Genomic DNA, 20151 nt, shown 5'->3' on the forward strand with positions numbered 1-20151 from the left:
GTATGGTTCGGTACCTATTAATTTTAAATGAATAAAATACCACTGGTGGTCTACCTAGTGTGTTGACATTAGGTTGTATTTCAGAAATGAAAAATATTTATAGATATCTTCTAGGTTTACCCCAATGCTCAGTATCTGTCCATTTTCACACTGTATTAGTTTGTTTTCACACTGCTATAAAGAACTTCCCTGAGACTGGGTAGTTTATAAAGGAAAGAGGTTTAATTGACTCGCAGTTCCATGTGGCTGGGGAGGCCTCAGGAAACTTACAATCATGGCAGAAGGTGAAGGAGAAGCAAGTACCTTCTTCACAAAGCAGCAGGAGAGAGAAAAGAGCAAGAGAAGAACTACCAAACACTTATAAAACCATCAGCTCTCATGCGAACTCACTCACTATTATGAGAACAGCATGTGGGAATCTGCCCCCATGATCCAATCGAACACTTATAAAACCATTAGCTCTCATGCAAACTCACTCACTATTATGAGAACAGCATGGGGGAATCTGCCCCCATGATCCAATCGCCTCCCTCACTTGGCACATAGGGATTACAGATCCCTCTCTCCACATGTGGGCATTACAATTCAAGATGAGATTTGGGTGGGGACACAGAACCAAACCACATCAACCCCTAAGTCTGTTTTTCTCTTAAGTGATCTGAACTTTGACTTTTCTTGCCATAAGGCTTCTAAAAATCTTAACCCTCATCATTGTGTTAGTGAGGGAACCGCAGTAGTTTTAAGAAGCTTAGCTATTGAACCTATGACTAGAAGGCCATGTGACAAAACCCATTACAGAGAAAGCCCTATGGATTTGTGAGGTTTTACAGGGGCAGAAGGATCTCGCAACAGATTGAGGTTTTCTTTTCCTAAGTTATTTGGGAGACTTCAGAATCGACTGGAACTTAAGAGCATCATTCTAAAGCTTGATACATAGAAGCTCCTACAGGAGATGGGGAGGGATGATTACATTAAACCTTAAAAATATAAATATCAAAAATAAACCAAGCCAATTTACTATCCAAACAGCTAATGTATTCAGGCAAAAGACTTTTAAAAAGACAATTGCATTTTTTATTACAGTAAGTGCAATGTAGAGTGGCACCGATTGTCTCCACTTCACTCTTTTTATAGCATATTTTATCTTTTTCTAGTTAAATGTATTCAATGGTTTTTAAAAAGGTTGTTAAAATGTACATAACATTTTAACCATTTAACTGTACGGTTCAGTGGCATTGCATACATTCACAATGTTGTTCAAGCATCATCACTATCAATTTCCAAAATTTTTTCATCATCCCAAACAAAAATTCTGCACTCATTAATTTTTTTAATATCCTGGAAATATTGTCTCAGCCATTCTTTTCAGTGATGGCCACCAAATAGACCAACCTCTGGGGTATAGACTCAAATGGCTAAAAGTCAAGCACATGGTTAAGTGACCTTCATGGTACCCCTAAAAAATGTTCGTGAAAATAAAGTTACTTTACAAAACAACCCTATTTGTCAATGACTTGTAAAACAAAAGCTATATTCTATAGGGAAAGTTTTGTTGTTGTTGTTGTTGTTGTTGTTGTTTTGAGACGGAGTCTTGCTCTGTAGTCCAGGCAGGAGTGCAGTGACATGATCTCGGCTTACTGCAAGCTCCACCTCCCAGGTTCACACCATTCTCCTGCCTCAGCCTCCCGAGTAGCTGGGACTACAGGCGCCCACCACCATGCCCAGCTAATTTTTTTTTTTTGTATTTTTAATAGAGACGGGGTTTCGCCATGTTAGCAGGAAAGTATTTTTAAAAATCATTCTGCAAATATGTATGGATCACCCTCCATGTGCCAGGTGCTCTGTAGACAGAACAGTAAACAAAACAGAAAAAAACATTCATGTAGCTTGCATCGTAGCAAACAACACAACAATTTCAGATAGGAGCAAGTAATCTAAGGAAAACAAGACAGGATGATAAGAATTGTTTTGTGTCTTACCACTGTTTACATCCTCCACAGTGTCTAGCACACAGAATGCATTTGACCCATATTCATGTGCAGATGGGTTCATAAAATGTCTATTGAGTAATGACTCTATGCATGACATCTTACTGAGTACCATGAGGGACATGGAGATTATTCAGACTTGGAGCTTCACTTCAAGCTCCTTGTAAATGATCATAAGAAACCTGATATGCACATTCTAGAGGTAGCTATTTGATAACTTATTTAGCTTTTTCCTTGGCCTAAGCCCAGTTTTTATTTCATTTTTCTTTCCATTACTCTAATTTCCCAGGCCCTTTCTAAAATCTTTGCTCAGCATGGTCTGTACAACTTGCTTTAGCATCTTCAAAATGTTCAGCAGTAGCAAGAAATCTAAAAGCCTGAATTTTCCAATAAAGGATTCTCCCTCTCTTCCCTTTTCAAAGCCCCCTCCCCCAGTAATAACAACAACAATCCATCTTCAGGAACAGTTAGACGTGTGTCAATCAGATAATGTTGGTTCTTGGCACTATCTTTGCATTTAAAAGGGAAAAAAATTAACTGGGGCAGCATAAGAAGACAAATGCAATGAGATTTTTCCATTAGTTTAAATTATTCTAGATAGTAATATTCCTTAGTATACAAATTTAGTAATAGGATAACCTCAAGTTTACAGTCTAACGAATGTGTTCTATTTATTATAATGCTTCTGATTTTGTAGATTGGCAGTATCAAACAGTGGATAGTGGATCTACTATCAAATAGTAATTCCCCTCTCATACTTTGCTGCATAAACCGATATCTGCCCTATCAATCTCATGAGCCAAATGTCATTTTCTGAAGGAAAAAGGGGTTACTTATAATTATGGTAGTTACAAAATCAAGTATATATATATAACATATTTAAATAAATTGTGGCTATTTTTAACCATTGATAGTGTTGGGCTAGGATGTCTGCTTTATCTCCTTGTCTGTCAGAAATTATAAAGTTCTATTTGTTCAAGGTGAGGAGAGCATAGTACAAAAGATATTAAGTGGCTTCCCTTGGGTAAATACCAGATAAAATCATGTAATTAAAGAGCCTTACTTCTAACTTCCCAATATTATCCAAGTGTTATAGTAGACAGTCAGTGTCCTACAATGTCTGTCAAGCCTTGTCACCAAAAAACACTGGAACATTGAGAAAAGCATGTGGACCAGCAAACCTGCTGTAAAACTGATAGTAATGGCACCAGCCCTAAGCAGCTTACTTTCTCAGAAAAATAATCAGCCATTTTGATATAATCAAGTATGATGCATTTTATCTTTCAGTTTAAACAGTGCTAAATAAAAGCAGTGATATTATATTGCAGAGAAAAATAAACTGAGAAAAATTTATGTAACTAAGCAGGAATCAGAACCTGCTTCAAACATGGTCATAATCATCATTTTCTTTTCATTTATTGTTCTGGGAGGATTCAAGCAGGAATAGACAGAGACTTTATTAGGACCAGTGCTTAGTCTGTTTCCCCAGGAAGCAGACCTCAGGACAAAACTTGCATGGAAGCAGATCACTGGGATAGTGAACCCAGAACAAACTGAAACCAGGAAGGGAGGAAAGCTGATAGACAGCGCAGGAATTTCCAAGAAACCTTGTCCAATGCACTCCAGAACTGTCCATTAAGGAGACAAAAGGAAAGAGTTCTAATCTAGCTGCTCTGTCCTGCATTGGTCAATGGTTGTCTACAGGAGTTAATGTCCTCATGCTTCTAGGTTGCACATGTGTGAGTGGTAGCTAGGTTCCAGGTGTTTGTACTGAGACATCAGAGGTATGCAGAAAGAGCCTGAGGCCAGCCATTGTCCAGTTGCAGCTGCATCAACCTGGTTAAAATCTGTGTGGTACCAGTCACATGTGCAGGGGCAGGAGAAAGAGGCAGGGCCAAGAGGATTTCAAAAGGTGCACAAGAGGGGTCTGAAATATCACTCACTTGATTTTCATTATTCAGGGTTCTTCATCACTATTTTTCATTGGCTTTCTTAAAAATTTTGTTTTAATTGAAAAAGAGTAGTATACATTAATATGTATGGAGTACAATATGATGTTTTGATAAGGTAGACATTGTGTAATCATTAAAACAGGCTAATTGACATATACATCTACCTTACATACTTATCATTTCTTTGTGATTAGAGCATTTAAAATCTAATCTTTTAGCAATTTTGAAATATACATTATTAACTTTAGTCACCATGCTGTGCAATAGATCACTAAAACTTATCCCATTGGCCTTAAAAGATTTTTTTTAACAAAAGATACACTCCTCATGTTCTTTATACTATATTGATTTATGGATGACCTCACTCAAGATACCTATAAATGACCTGTACTGCTGATTAACCACCTAGAGATCTCTTCATCCCAAATTCTGGTCCTATTTCCCAAGCAATTTTCTATGCACAAGGGAGCTGGGCCATAGCTATTTTCTGAATGAATGAATGAATGAATAAATAAATACATAAATAAATAAATAAAGTAGATTTTCTGTTATTTATTTGTATTTATTCTCATTGCACAGAGAATTGTATAGATATAGATATATAGCACAGAATGAATGAAGTAAAAGTAATACAGTTGCTACTTACTCACTTTTTTCAATGGCCAGGTGTACTTTGTCTATTTGAGTTTATGTTGGCCAGATGGTCACATAATTCAGGGTCAGTGAGTTCAAAAGTTCTAAAGGGCAAGTAGGAGAAAGTTCCTCATGGCTGCCAGCCCTATCAGTGCTCTTTCAGAATGTGGCCTCTGGCTTCTAGGATTCTGGCCACAGCTCAAGTTACTACATAAGAAATAAGAAAGGTTCTGTGGAAAACTATGCCCAAAAAAACTTTGTGGCGCTTTCTTAGAACACTGAGGTAAAGGGAAAGCTTCTAAAGATTATGTGTAATGCTGGGCATCCAGTAGGTGCCCTACTCTATTCCATTCACTAAGCATTATTGAGAACCCAGTTTGAACAAGGTATTATGCAGAGTTGAGAGGAATGCAAAGATGAACAAGACATAGCCCATGTCCTCAAGATGCTAGCATGTAGTTCTGTGGTTTTTAAGTTTACCCCCACGTATCTTCTGGAGAAACTGATGAAAGCCATGGACCTATGTTTCAAAACATACATGACCCTGAGCATAAAATTTAGCTCATAATTTTATATTTAGCTCATGATTTTATATGAATTGGAATTTATAATTCCAATTATGGAATGATATAAAACATGCAGGAAAAAAGTTGTCTATTAATAACTATGGAAAATGTGTAGTGTCATAAATGGTCCAATAGATATGTGAAGGGCTCTGGGAGCAACAAAAGGGAGAAAGTAATCCTACCTGAGTGTATCAGAATGAGCATCCTCAGGCACATGGCATGTGAGTGCTACCTTGAGGGATTGTGATTGTAGGGCACACCTGGTGGAGGGAGCAGGCTGAGTAAAGGCAAATACAAGAAAGCCGAGGGAATGTTCTGGAATTTAAGAAGTCCAGTGTGGAGAGCATAGGACTCTTGGAAGAAGCTGGAGAATAGTGGGAGATGGGACTACAGACTAGTAGACTGAGGTCCAAACACTGATTTTCATGCTTAGCCTGTTGGGTTTTACTCAATAGGCAATGGAGAATGGCATGACCAGAGCAGAACCTTATAATATTTCTTAGGATAGATAGAAAGAGACAGAAAGTGGAGGTGAGTAGGAGGCTTGCTTCTAAGTAGAAGGCTTTTACAAGCCTAGATTAGGGCACTAGAATGTGGGGAATGGTAAGACCACATTAAAGATGTGAGGTCTAAAAGCCCTTTATAAAATGACTATCCACAGGAGAAATAAGATACAAGATTTTCTTGCTTCTAAAGTGATTAATATTCTGAATAAAGTTAAACACTGGCAATGAGAAATTAGCTATCATTCAGAACTGTCTTTTCATTTACCGTCTCTTATTATTTTTATAATCCTTGGTATAATACTTTAAAAATAATGGGCTTAATAAATGCTTGTTCAATTGAATGTTTTTAGATTTAATTTGTAGTATGACAGTTATTGAGTCAACAATTTTCATACCTCATTTTGAATAATGATTCTGATCTACAGACACAATTTAAGGAATACTGAATACCTTTTCCTAATAGGCAATGGATGTACTACCAGGGCCTGTGAAGATTGGCATGATATTCAATTTGATTTTACACCAAAAATATGTTGTAGACCTTTTCATGAAGGTTTATTACATCACCTTAACCAGGAAATTAAAGTGAAACTAAAATGTTATCTCTGTAAGATATGATGCTTCTCTCTAAGGATCCTTAGCAAAGAGAACTGCCTTGGAGATAAAAGCATGCTTTCAGAGCCAGAAAGACGTTGAGATTGGAAGCATAAAAACGCTTGGTGAGCTACTCAGCTGTTGTTTGGGTTCACGTTTTATAAAGGTATAGCTCATGGTCACTAATGGAAAACAAATCTGAAGATTGTGCCTTTAGTAACATTTTCTTTCTGATTTCAATGTTTGGTTAATGTGGGTGATGGTGGATAGCTTCAGTGTAATCACATAAAAATATATCTATTGACCCTGGCAAAGCATACCATTTAATTGAGTCCTTCTTCCCTAAAAGATTTTTAAATACTATTTTCTCGTGATAAGAGGCCTGAACAAGGGCATAAAAATAAATTATTTATTTTAGAGCTCTAACAACTAGGTAATTTGCACCTAGCTTTCTTGGCCACAGTGCACCCAGGAAATTCCTCTGAATCAAAGGAGCATCAGTTTTCTATTCTTCCTGTCTCTTGTCTAACTCCATTCTTTAAGTTGTGCTCCATAGCAGTGGTTCTCAAACTCTATTGTCTAACAAAATCATCTAAGAAGCTGATTATACCTAGAAATGCCTTGGCCACACTCAAGACCTACGGATTCAGACTCGATAGTTTGAGACCCACTCATGGCTCTAAAGAACAGCCCTGGTTTCCACCACCATACTTCTTAGCTTTAGATGGGGCTCTGAATTAGCTCACATAGTAGTCTGAAAATGAAATTAAAGATTTAACTTTATAAGATTCAAATCTTTAATAAAATATAAACACAAAGATATTCCCTCATTGAAAAATTATGAGTGTTATATACCGGGCAATATAAATGAATAGTTATAGACCCTGCTTTCCTCTAAGCTCCAACACAGATTTCTCTGGCTCTAGGTCAATACAAAATCTAAATGCACTATCATCGTTCTTTGCTCTGTGCCACTGCTCACTGAACCCACTTCTTCCTGGAATATCCTTCCCTCCTTATCTCCATCTATGCACTTTCTGCTGTGTTTTAGGAATCAACTTGAGCCTTACCTCCTCTTCCAAATCTTTACATAGTTTCCAGCCCACAAAGCATTCCTGTATTTTGAGCTCCTGTAGCACTTTTCTTTTTAATCTGCACTATGGATGTGGGCTTTGGATAACACAGTGTCTTGTGGTGATCTTCAGTTAGGTCATCTGAGTGTGTCTTTTCCCATGAGACTTACAATCTTTTTTGTAGTCAGGCTCTCATATTTTGTTAAATTACCAATAACATCAACCATAATGCATTGTAGAGCCTTAAAAATGCTGGTTGGATTTAATTTCTTTGAAACTATTATGGAATCTAGCTGCTTGTTCCATTTCCCAACTCTGTGTGTATATGCATATGGCAGTCTTTCTCCATATGTTACAGCCTGCATGTGTGATTGATGCATGGCAACTAGTGATACACTGAAATATTCTTTTTTTTTTTTTTTTTTTTTGAGACGGAGTCTTGCTCTGTCGCCTAGGCTGGAGTGCAGCGGTGAGATCTTGGCCCGGGTTCACACCATTCTCCTGCTTCAGCCTCCTGAGTAGCTGGGACTATAGGCGCCCACCACCACGCCCGGCTAATTTTTGTATTTTTAGTAGAGATGGGGTTTCACCGTGTTAGCCAGGATGGTCTCAATCTCCTGACCTCATGATCCGCCCTCCTCAGCCTCCCAAAGTGCCGGGATTACAGGCTTGAGCCACCGCACCGGCCCCTGAAATATTTGATTTGAAATTGAACTAAACTCGTAATCACTATGATACAGTCTCTCATGGATTTATAACATCATTTCATCCACTAAAGCGAAAACAAACCTCAAGTTATAGAAGAAAGTTCATATTAAGGGACAAATATATTTATAACTGACAGAGTGAGGCAAAGAATTGAAAGAATTTTTGTGAGTGGAAAATTTGTATAATTCTACCTGAATATGACAGTAAATTTTAATGCCTCTCTGTTTGCTCTCAAAAATAAGAATAATGCCTAAAATTTATATAGTACTTTATATTTGACTCTTTTCCCATGTACATTTTCATTGTTCCTCAGAACTCTATTAGAAAGGATATTATTATTCCCATTGTACAAATGAAGAAACACTTGAATCCCAGTCTCTCAGTTCATGTTTCTCTATAAAAGAAAATAAATACTATGTATATATAGATATCAAATCCCATTGTATACCTCTGAATATATACAATTTTATATGCCAATTGAATATTTTGAAATCTAAAAGGAGAGAAAATAGATTATTATTGCATGCTCAATGCACTTATTTAATATCTCTATCTCCTCCCTCTCCGACACACATGTAAGTTCTGTGTGATTAGGGACCTGCCTATTTTGTACACTCCGATTCTAGAAACCAGAACAGCACTGCAACACAATAAGGACTGAATAAACACTTATTTTATGAGAGAAGTTGTAAGACTAAGATGGAAGACTACAAAATGCAGCCAGTGAGCAGCTTAGGGTAATGAGTCTCAGGAACCTAATGTCACTCCTGACACTCTCAAGGAGCTAAGTTCCTCTCCCCACCTCCTCACACCCCAGTTCTGTGAAGCCTGGCCCACATGTGAGCTCCTTAAAAGCATTTTTGCTTAAAGTCTACTTGGTGCTTAGAATACTGAATGAAACTTTCCATTTGAGGGTTGTCGTAGGAACAAGACAATGCTTATATGCGTGTTCATCTGTTCATTCTAAGGACATTGGAACTTTGTTTGATAACTAAAAGAATGAATCTCCATAATTAACTTTTCTACAAGCTAGCAAATGTATTTTAAGAATCTGCTATATGAAAGAACACAATTTGGCACTTCAAACCCGATGTGTAAGCTAATCAGAAATATTACCTGAACTTTGTTCTTGTACTCTGAAGAGTGTAATTGCAATGGAAATTCATGCCAGGAATATTGCACTGAAGGTCAGGAAATTTACATCTAGGGAGGGGAGAACTGGATGCATTTTCAGGAGAAACAATTTATCTTTGTTGCTATGGGGATTCCTGCATATATCTGCATATCTCAAAGAGGGGAAAACAAGTCATAAGAGAAACCTCAGACACCAGTCGCCCTCACTTTAAGCACGGAGAGCAGGGTGGAGATTGAGGGAGCATGTGCATGGATACACACACACACACACACACACACAACACTGTCTACACGCAAGAGGATATATGTATTCCCAATAGCAGATCAACAGATTATATCCAATTTCCAGCATAACTACAATTTCCTTTTCTCCTAATTAAAGCACACCATAATGCAATGAGTGACCTTCTTAGGGATTAAGCCTCAAACCCCTCTAAAATAATATGTATATACATCCTTATACAAATCACTCTTAAACTGCATAAATTAATTTATGGTAATCAGCTTCTTGCAATACACCTCACAACCTATGAAGACATATCATGCTGTCTTGATGCCAAAGGACTGAGAACTACTGACTTCAAGAAGCACTTCTTATACTTAAATGTGAATACAAACTGCCTAGATATGTTGTTAAAATGCAGATTATGATTTTCTAGGTCTGTATGGGAGCTTAAGAGATGCAGCATTTCTAAATAGCCTGTGCTTTGTTACTACAAGTGTGATGTTGGACCACCAGTATCACCAGGAATCCATTTTACAACCTTGCAGGTGATTCCATTGTGAAGCCACAATTGAGGATCACTATTCCATAATGACTAAAGCTAAGTCACTATAATTGTCTACTGACCTTTCTCAGCTGCAAGCCCTTTGAAAAACCTTCTAAAAGTTTATAATCAGTGGTTGTCAGAATCACCTGGAGAGTTTTGTCAAAACCCTTTTCCACTCTTTAATATTTTGGACTCAGGAGGTGGTAGAGTCTGGGTTTGAGAATTTTGAGATCATCAAATGCTTTAGAAAAAGAATATCATGCTTAGATTCAGAGACTTGGACCCAGCCTCAGGGATTCAAGAAAGGCTGGCCCTGGACTAAATCATAAAATAGACTAAATCTTGAAGTTGTCTTTTTGATATTTTTCTCCCCCATATTTTATCCAACTTATGTGATTCTACTATTTCTAATAAAGTTTATGACATCAGCCATCTCTATCTAGGTATAACTATGTTTGTCATTTTAGCACTTTTCCCATGGATGCTTGGATTTAAGTCATCTCTGTGAATGAAGGACTCCATCTCCCATTAAAATAGTGCAAGATGTCAGAAAACACATTAAAAATATCTCTTGAGATCAACAAACTCTCCTTTACCCATCTGCAACTCTCCCCCCAACACCCTAACCTAGCCCTTTTCTACCTGAGATTGCCTGGATTTATAGAAAACCATTGAAGCTTTGTCTGTTTCCATTTATGTATATAAAGACAAATCTTAGGTCTTAATAATTAATGCCTGAAATCAACACTATTACCGTTACTTTTAAGATTCCATGAAGAACTAAATATTAGGTTAAGAATGCATTTTGTCTATTCTCGATGTGGTTATTGTTAACTAAGGAATTTCATTATGCAAACTGTTGCCTTTCCTAGTATATTAATATAAAATATACACAATTGTATAGATGAGGGAATTCCTCCTATCGCCTGTGCCTAGTAGCAGGTGCTCTATTATGGACGACTGAAGTTTGATAGCTATTAAGTAAAATACGCGCAGTGCCATCTAGTGGTTGACAATCATTATTGCACAACCTAAATGTCATCTAAAATGATTTAACTAGCACAACAGTAAGCAACATATTTATACAACTGTCAGACTTTTAAAACAGACTTCTTAATAACTTCCTAATGAATCTCAACTTAGCATTTATCAGTGTCACTATTTAAATCAACAAAAGGCTTATGATACTTAAATTTCTCAATAACTAATGTATACTGAATGCTTATTATACAATGCTTATTATAAGCACTATGTGAAGTGCTTTATGTGAAGTATCTCATTTGACGCCCCAAAACAATGATGTAGTAGAGAAAATAGTATTGTCCTCATTTTACAGGCAAGGAAACTGAAACCTAAGGAAGTTAAGTGACTTGCCCAAGGTCATAGGGACAGTCAGTAGGGGAACCCAGACACTGCCCCGGTTCCTGCACCTTCTGCACTATGATTACACCTCCCAAGGTAGTCGCCAGTGAAATAAAGTTTCCATGAAACCTTTATGAAAGATAATCTCCTCACCAGGCTTCTAATGACCCGATATGGTAAAATCAACTTAAACTCCACTAACTCAAAATTTATGACAACAAAACTAAGTGTCTGCTTTTGTGGCTGCAGTGCACTTTGTGATTCTTTTACTTCACTCACATAATACGTCATCAAGATTATGTGTTGATTAATTTATTGAAATTGGGATACTTGGCTAAAATTTAGTTTTGGACTCGCAGATCTTATAAATTAATAGTAGAATAGTATGGCTTTAGATCAGAGTGTATTTAGTTATTTTATCACAAATAGCTCATTTCTTGAGCACGTATTATATAAATACATGTTCTCTTTTAATCTCACTATAATTGCCTCAGGATGGCATTCGTTTCCTCATTTTAAAAAAGGAATAATACAATGTATAAACAAAATATTATTACATTTTATTTTTATTAATAAAATTTGCCCAGTTTTGCAGTTATTTCCAGAGCAAGGAATGAAACCTTAATCTTTGTGGCTGCAAAATCTGAATTCTTTCCACTATGCCATCGCTGGAAAATAAGGGGTACAATGTGCATGACTGCAGTTTTTTCTGCATAGTACCACCTTGTAGACAAAAATACCGCCATCCTTTACTGGAACTAAAACAATATGCTCCAACTACTTCCCACTGTGTGCCTGTCCGTCTCCACTCCTTTCTTCCCTTAAAGTCAGAAACAACATTTTTAAGCTGCATTCCTGATCATGTTGCTGTCCTACTTAAAACCCATGTCTTCATACTCAGCATAAAGAGCCAAATCCTTATCATAGTTATGGTGCTCCTGCAACCTTATCTTGTTCTCCTGGCCCAATCAAGACCATATCGTAATCCCATTTTATACCTAGCATGCTATATGTCACAGTATGTCACTATTTCTGATCACCTGTTTGTGTGATTATGTGAGTCATGTCTGTATTCCCACCAGACTGTTAGCTCCCATAGGCAGGAACCACATCTATATTGTTTGTATTGAGTCCTCACAATCTACCATAGTGTTTGCATACAATTATGAAAACTAGTTTTACTTAAATCATTTTTAATTATCTATTCTCACAGCCAGAATTATTTTATTTTTCATGAAATATTTTTCTTTTACGTTTCCTTATATTAGGACCTTCAATATGTAAGCACATAAATGCAGCATATTTATGTTTAATAACTTTCATATAATTTCTAGATATTTGTTTATAATAATAAAAAACAATTATTGTCTCCTACATGACATGCCCTATCCCAAGTGTTTTACAGGCATTATTTTATTCAGCTGTCATAGTAATCATCCGAAAGTAGATGCTATTTTCAATTCCACTTTTCTAACATGAAGATTCAGAGAAGTTAAGTAATTAGACTGACAGTATACCTAGGATTCAAACCAGTGTCTCTATGATTCTTCATGACTATGCCTTATTGCATTTTAGAAAGCAAATGCATCCTTAGAAAACCCTGTTTCACTGTTGAGTCGTTTCTTTGTCATTCTCTCATTTAGTCAAAAGACATTTACCAAGTTCTTATGTGTAAAGATGTGTAAGGCAGTGTGAGGGGCACTAGGGTTGTGAACAGTTATCACAATAGACACAGTCTTGTCCTGTGCCACATGCAACGCAGAATGGGAAACAGACAACCTGTTGGTCTACACAAGAGTGCCCACTACATGCTGTGATGGGGAAGGACAGAGCTCTAAGGTGGTGCATGCAAGGGGTATAAAACCTGGAGACAGGGTTTCTGATCCAGCCCAGAAAGATATCCTTGAGGAAGTGATGTTGACGCCGAGGTATAGTAGATGAGGTGTAGATGAGAAGTACACAGGGGCTAGATGAAAAAAGAAAAGAAAAGAAAGAAAAAAAACTGCAATCCTTGTTTAGATTTCAAATTAATGGGAAGTTATTAAAGGACTTTAAGCAGCATACTCTCTCTCTCTCTCTCTCTCTCTCTCTCTCTATATATATATATATATATGTATATATATATATATATTTTTTTTTTTTTGAGACAGAGTCTCGCTCTGTTGCCCAGGTTGGAGTGCAGTGGCGCAATCTTGGCTCACTGCAAGCTCCACCTCCCGGCTTCACACCATTCTCCAAGCAGCATACAATTTTAAGCAGCATACAAGTGATAATGTCAAATTACGGTTTAGAAATCACACTCTGGCTGCAGTGAGTAGAAGGGGAGCACAGAAAGAATGAAGAAAGAACTGACTCAGCCAAACAGTAAGCGTGATAGCATTGGGTAACGAAATTGGGTGGTGGCAATAAAGGTTCATGGAAATGGTGGGATTACAGTGATGTTTAGGAGATATACAGTCCATAGGACTAGGTCATTGATAGAACCCAGAAAGTAAATCTCCCTGGAGGGAGAATAGGCAGCGGGAGGATGGTGGCATTCACCAAGGAAGGGAATCCCAGCTGGCAAGGGGAGAGACGAGTATGGGCTGCTCACGCTGAGGCTGAAGTACCTAAAGAACCCTTACATGGGCACTCATATGTGGGAACCCTTATGTGGGCCACTCCTGTGGTCACTCCCATGGGCCTGGATAATTCCACCACTGGGAATTCTAAAAGGGTTTCCTATTCCTTACAATGGCTCATCGAGAGAAATTGAAGCATCCAGATTCCCTCCCTCTGCCAACAGCCATTTAGCTTTCTTGACATATACCCATCTCCCTCCCATGCTCAAGTTCCCAGTCCATGCTCCTGTCCCCAGATGTCTGTTCCACATCAACCACAACCAGGAACTAGGTGACAATAGGTCACAGGGACCAAGCAGGACAACAGGCTGGATGTCATCAGCACTGCTCTCTTTGCATCCTGTACCCAGACACATCCTGATGACTAGATCCAGAAGATTCACAGATCAAATCTATAGGGAGTAATTAGAGGAATCCCAGCTCTTCCCAACTAGAGTTTAAATAAATAAATAAATTTAGTTCATAAATGCCATTTCCCTGGGAGTGTTTTGCTTGCTAGATAGAAGAGTTGGATAAATAACACCAAGAAATACAAATAATTTCCCTGTTGATTAATTCTTGATATACAGAAAAGGTTGCAAATTTGAAATCACTTAAATCTGAATTTTTCCAAAACTAATAAATATTTAAGTATTTTAGTTGGTATGTGATTTGTACTCATCTGCTTCAAATCAGAGATATATTGCAATATATTTTTCTTTTGACTGACTCACATTATTTACTTGTTCATCTATAATGCATTGTCTGCTAGGTACCAGGAACTACCACTTTTTACTCTATGCATTTTTCCATTTTAGAAATGCCAGCCCCATTTTATAGATGAAGGAAGCGAGACTCTAAGTCTTAGAGGTCATGCACTTGTCGTAGAAGAGCCAGATTTGCAACCTAGGTCTTTGGACTCCCAAGTCCAGTGCTCCTTGAGCACAGGTATCTTCCCTTCATAACATAAAACATTATTTTGAGTAATTGTTAAAATTAACAGCAAAAATCCAAGTAAAGGACACAGTAACGGTTCTATGTAATCTTTTTTTTTTTTAGTTTAGGGATTTGCATAATCTACTCATCTCTTGGATCTCAATATGCACACAAAGTTATTTATGAGAACCATACTTTAGGTTTTTGTTTTTCTTTATGCCTAATTTGAAAATAAGAATGTCTGAACAGATTGCTCTCTCTCTCTCTCTTAGGGTCCTGTGGTTAGAGATCCTGCAGTTAAACCTAGCCTGGGAAAAGGGTCTGACTTCAAAAGACTGTTGGCTAGTTGGCTCATTTGTTATTATAATGGAAGAAATTGGTGATAATTTCTCCTATACCTAAAGTCAGAAACCATAGATCTGTTCTGAAAAGCAAAAGTAAGAGTGAAGTCAAGAAAAAAGTCACATAGCTCAATTCATGGTAGAAGGTGATGTTAGTTTTGCTTATTAGGTATACAGCCAGGAGTGAGCAATGAGGTAGAAGACAAAAACATAGGGAGCTGTTAGTGAAAAAATATATATACAGTGCATATTTCTCAAAAACGGAAACTGATTGTTATATTTCATTGAGAATAAACAAAATATTTATTTGCAAATGCAAAAGCATAATGAAAAGTCAACCTTAAATGGTGAAGCTGTGGAGGAACTGGAACTCTCGTACACTGCTGATGGGAATGTAAGATGGTTCAACTACTTTTGGAAAATACTTTGGAACTTTCTTTAAAAATTAAACATACACTTACCGTGAAACCCAGCCTTTTCATTTCTAAGTATTTACTTAATATTTTTAATGATTTTAATATTTTGAATCCCTCATTATCTAAGAGAAATGGAAGCCATATATCTATACAAAGACTTGTATGTGATTGTTCATAGCAACTTTATTCATAAACAAAAACTGAAAAACAACCCAAATGTTCATCAACAAGTGAGTTGATAACCAAATTGTGATATATCCATATAATGGAATACTACTCAGCAATAAAAAAGAGAAAACTATTGATACTTTCAGCAATACGTGTATGAATTTCAAAATAGTTAACACTAAGTAAAGGAATCCAGACCCAAAAAAGAGTGTTTACCATATACTTACAGTTATTAAGAACTGAAGTTTGCAACAGAAAGCAAATCAATGGTTGCCTGGAACAGGGAATGAGGACGGATTGCAGAGGAGCATGAGAAAACTTTTGAGGGTGAGGACATGTTCTTTATCTTGGTCGTGATCATGGTTTCTGGGATCTCATAACAAGACCTCAGGGCAAATAGGGAAGAAAATAGAAACAGCTTTCTTGACTACCCTAGTGAAAGTAACCATGACTTAAATCAGCTGGTAATAATGTAGCCAAGAAACTTCTTGTTCTTGACCTGCCTAGTTCAGTGATGTGTAACTTAGTTCTGCTGCTGCTGCAGTGTATACATAACTTTTCCTTTTTACCTTGTCTTCCTGCCTACCTTAACTTTCTTTTTTTTTTCTTGTTTCCAACAGCATACTACTAAAAAACACATAAATAAATGAAAACATTTTAAATACTCAAATATAATTTGGACATCCTTTCAAACACTAGAATTTAAATGTTGGCCTTTTCTTTTTGAGGGGGCAGGGTATGCAATGGGGAAATAACTTTTAAACCAATAGACTTGGATCTGAATGCTAGTCTTGCCATTGACTCCTCTTCTACCTTTGCATTTGTCAGTTCAATTTCCAGATCCTCAGTTATCTTACGTGTAACACAGGGATAATAGCTGTATTTCAAGGGTGATTGTGAAGATTGGAAATAACTATCTATTGTGGTGGTCAGTAAATCATTTGCTCGCTGTTATATAATGCACATCAAGTCTTAGAGATAATGCACAGCCTATGTTCATTTACTTATGTTGACCCCCTGCAACAGCTGCACACATGTGAGATACCTAGAAAAAACAGGGTAGAGGGTCATGTAAACTCATTTATTTGCCTTCCATTACTTTGGGCTGATGTGTTAACTCTGCTTTAATTGTAGTGCACCTGGTGGACATATGGAATGTCATAGAAGCATTGCGGGAAAATGCTCTGAACAACCTGGACCCAAACACTGAACTCAACGTGTCCCGCTTAGAGGCTGTGCTCTCCACCATTTTTTACCAGCTCAACAAACGGATGCCAACCACTCACCAAATCCATGTGGAGCAGTCCATCAGCCTCCTCCTTAACTTCCTGCTTGCAGCGTTTGATCCGTAAGCACCCTCTGAATGTCTGTTCCTCTCTACATGTTTGGCTTTCACTTCCTGTCTTACTTGGTCTTTTTCCCAAATAATTTTATATCTCTCTCTTTTTTTTTTTTTTAACTCTCTTTTTTCTTACAGTGGATGCTTATGTCAGTAAAGTCTCCATGTGTTTAATATAAATTTTAAATGCTGTGAAAAAGACTAGAGAGTAAAATGGTGCCAGAGGAACTTGAGGACAATTGTATTTTATGTGCTGACCTTTAGTTAACTCATCCCATGCTTCCTGGAAGCTGTGGATGCTCGAGAGGATTGCCTGTGGAGCGATTTAATGAAGCGTGAAGTGGGAGGATGTTTTTAACTCTCTTCTTTGCAAATTGTTTAAGACAGTGTTTCTGAGGTGTCCTAACAAGGCCCTACAGCAAACAAGAAAGAAATTGAAAAGGGTTTCTTGACTATCCCAGTCAAAGTAACTATGACTTGCGTTAAATGGACTGGTCAATTTAAGTGTTTCGATCATAAAATAAGGGGATGCTGTCCACAGACCACAACTGAAGCTCAGCTTCATTTTTGTGTAATTTGCCCTTTTAGAATCAGAGAATTTCAGGGCTGGCTGAGATCTCAAAGACTGTTCATCCAAATATCTCATTTTACAGATGAAGGAATTGAAGCACAAAGAAATTGTCACTTGTTTGGTGTCTCTCAGCATGTTAGTGGCCGAGTGGGGACTTAGGTGTTCAACAAAGGTTTCTTTACAAAGGTATATGTGGATTCCCCTGAATTACATTCTCAGCCTACAATTTCAAGAGGGCTTTTTGCCAGTAGCCTCCAACCTGGACACAGTACCACCCCCTCCACTTCCACTGCTTGTTTTGAATATTAAAAAGGAAAATTGCTAACCTGACCTTTCAGCAATCGCATTTTAAGATTCTCAGAAGGTTTTACTTAGTCTCATTGTCTGGCCAATGCTTGGAAGTATTTACCCCCGCAGTGGAGATGTTCCAGCCAGGCTAATGTTATTTTGCAATTCACAAAAGCTACCAGCTGTCACTTTGCAACTTAGAGTGTTAACAGAATTGTTCCTGCTCAGTTTTTCCAGTGTGCATTATTGTCTTCGTGATGTTTATATTTTGAGAAATTCTTCAGTTAAAATCAACAATTTTACAACTAGCATTCCAGGTTGGTAGATTCTTTGCTTCGGCTGTGCACACTTCAGAACGAGATGTACTGCTCTGGCTTAATCACTATGGTAGCTGGATGGTGGGGCAGGTAAAGAGGACTGTGGTTCCACATGACAGGCAGCAGAGGCAGCAGAATGGAACCTGGCCATGGCATTTCTGTAGTGGCACTTCTAACCTGGCCCTGTGACAAGAGTGTGGCAGCTTTCAGATTTGCCCCTAAAGATGTCAAGAGACTTATTTGTTAGAAATGTAGCAATGGAAACTGCAAAAAGAGAAATATAATATCTCACTAAATCCTGGAGTATTGCTAGAGAACTCATAAAGAATCAAAGCCAAAGAATCATTGCACCCACTCCATAAATATAGACCAGAAACCAGACTATCAATAAGGAAGGGGGTATTTTGTGAGATATATAGGATTCACACTAATATAGTTAGATTTTTCACTTTTGGTCAGGAATATTGGCTAGATCACTTCTAAATATAGAGCTATGAACAGTCTCTAAATAGCTGCTGAAAATATAGCTGAATCATTTCAAGATTGATGAAAAGCTAAGTTTGACATCTACCCCAAGGTAAGGAACAATTCACAAAAAAGTTCAGAAGAAATCTTTATTTGGTGCCTATTCTTCGTGTAGATAGGAAGCCTCCTGATGTGTACTTTCAATAATCTCATTGTAGTAGATTTATAAACACATCCACATAGACAAATTTCACTGCAAAGATTTATAAACATATCCATGTAGAGATCCTGCTCTGCAGACACTTCTGCGTTTGCTCCTTCAACATAGCAAATGAGCATAGGCAGTCCTACTGACACTCAAATTTTCCATCTGATGGCATGGAATTTTGGATGTGAAATGTAAGCCATCAGGAAGTACAGCTAACTGGATATGTAATTTAGAAGTGAGTATAAGAAGAGAAACTTAAGAATAAAATAAATGTTCAAATTCTATTTCTTATAATAGTAAACTCCAATTTATCCAAATGAGACCCAGCGTGGAAATCTGATGCCACTTCCTACCACCTGTCCCACGACAGAGTCCAAGTGTTTAAGGGAACCGTCTGTATTTTGGCAGACATGAATGATCCTGATACTACTAAAAGAAAGATGTGCTGTTGCTATTACAGAATCACTGAAACATTTAGGGGATTTTCTCCCATTTGCTGTATTTTAAATGGACATATAAATAAACAGGGAAAAAATCCAAAATAAAAGTTAGAGATGCCTTAAGAACCTAGACTCTGAAGAAGTGATGCTAAAAATAAATAAATAAAAAAGAAAGGCAGTATAGTGATTTAAACTCATGAAGAATAAGAACTTGGATTCAAAGAAACTTGGCCATTTTGTGGGGGAGGGGATGGTGCCTTAAGATTCACTAGACCCTCAGGTAGTTGAACTTCGTGAAGAAAGTGGTAACCTGAGATGAGGATTGATGCCTCCTTTACTGGGATGTAGTTCTGAGAACCAGACTTACCTTCCCACAGCCATAGCTCCCCAAGAATAGCATTCCCTCTCCCACCAAAAAAAAATCTGGATCTCAATTTTCATACCAGGATGCTTACTGCAGACTGTAATCAGTTTCCTGGTTGCAAGGTTTCTCTCTGCTCGTTGGCAAGTCAGCCTCTCAGAAGATATGATAACTACATCTGTAGATGATTTGTACAATGTTGGGGGTGGGCAGTGGACCCCAGTGGTTTATGCTCATGCTTGCCGTTCTGTCCCTGAAGACACAGTTCCTTGAGTCCAGAAGATTTTTGTTTTTTGTGACATTCCTTTTAAAAATGGCTGTATTCCTGGGAGGGGGTCACCCAGGGAGCAGTTACCAACCAACTTCTAAGCAAATCTCTCCACGGCCAGATGTTATCTTTTTTAAGGTGTCTAGG

General features: G+C 37.6%; 1 protein-coding gene across 26 annotated transcripts in view; it reads left to right on the forward strand.

Moving 5' to 3' along the window:
- DTNA (dystrobrevin alpha) overlaps positions 1-20151 on the forward strand; it is a 396061-nt gene that overhangs the window by 281320 nt on the left and 94590 nt on the right. For 25 of the 26 annotated variants that reach the window (XM_054537800.2, XM_054537804.2, XM_054537807.2 and 22 more), the window contains one exon: positions 16882-17095. In XM_054537800.2, coding sequence (XP_054393775.1) covers positions 16882-17095 — 214 coding nt within the window. Of the gene's footprint in view, positions 1-16881; positions 17096-20151 lie in introns of those variants that run through there. The other variant, XM_054537814.2, reaches the window with a different exon arrangement.

This window comes from Pongo abelii, chromosome 17 (assembly GCF_028885655.2).
Source record: "Pongo abelii isolate AG06213 chromosome 17, NHGRI_mPonAbe1-v2.0_pri, whole genome shotgun sequence".
Classification (NCBI taxonomy): domain Eukaryota; kingdom Metazoa; phylum Chordata; class Mammalia; order Primates; family Hominidae; genus Pongo; species Pongo abelii.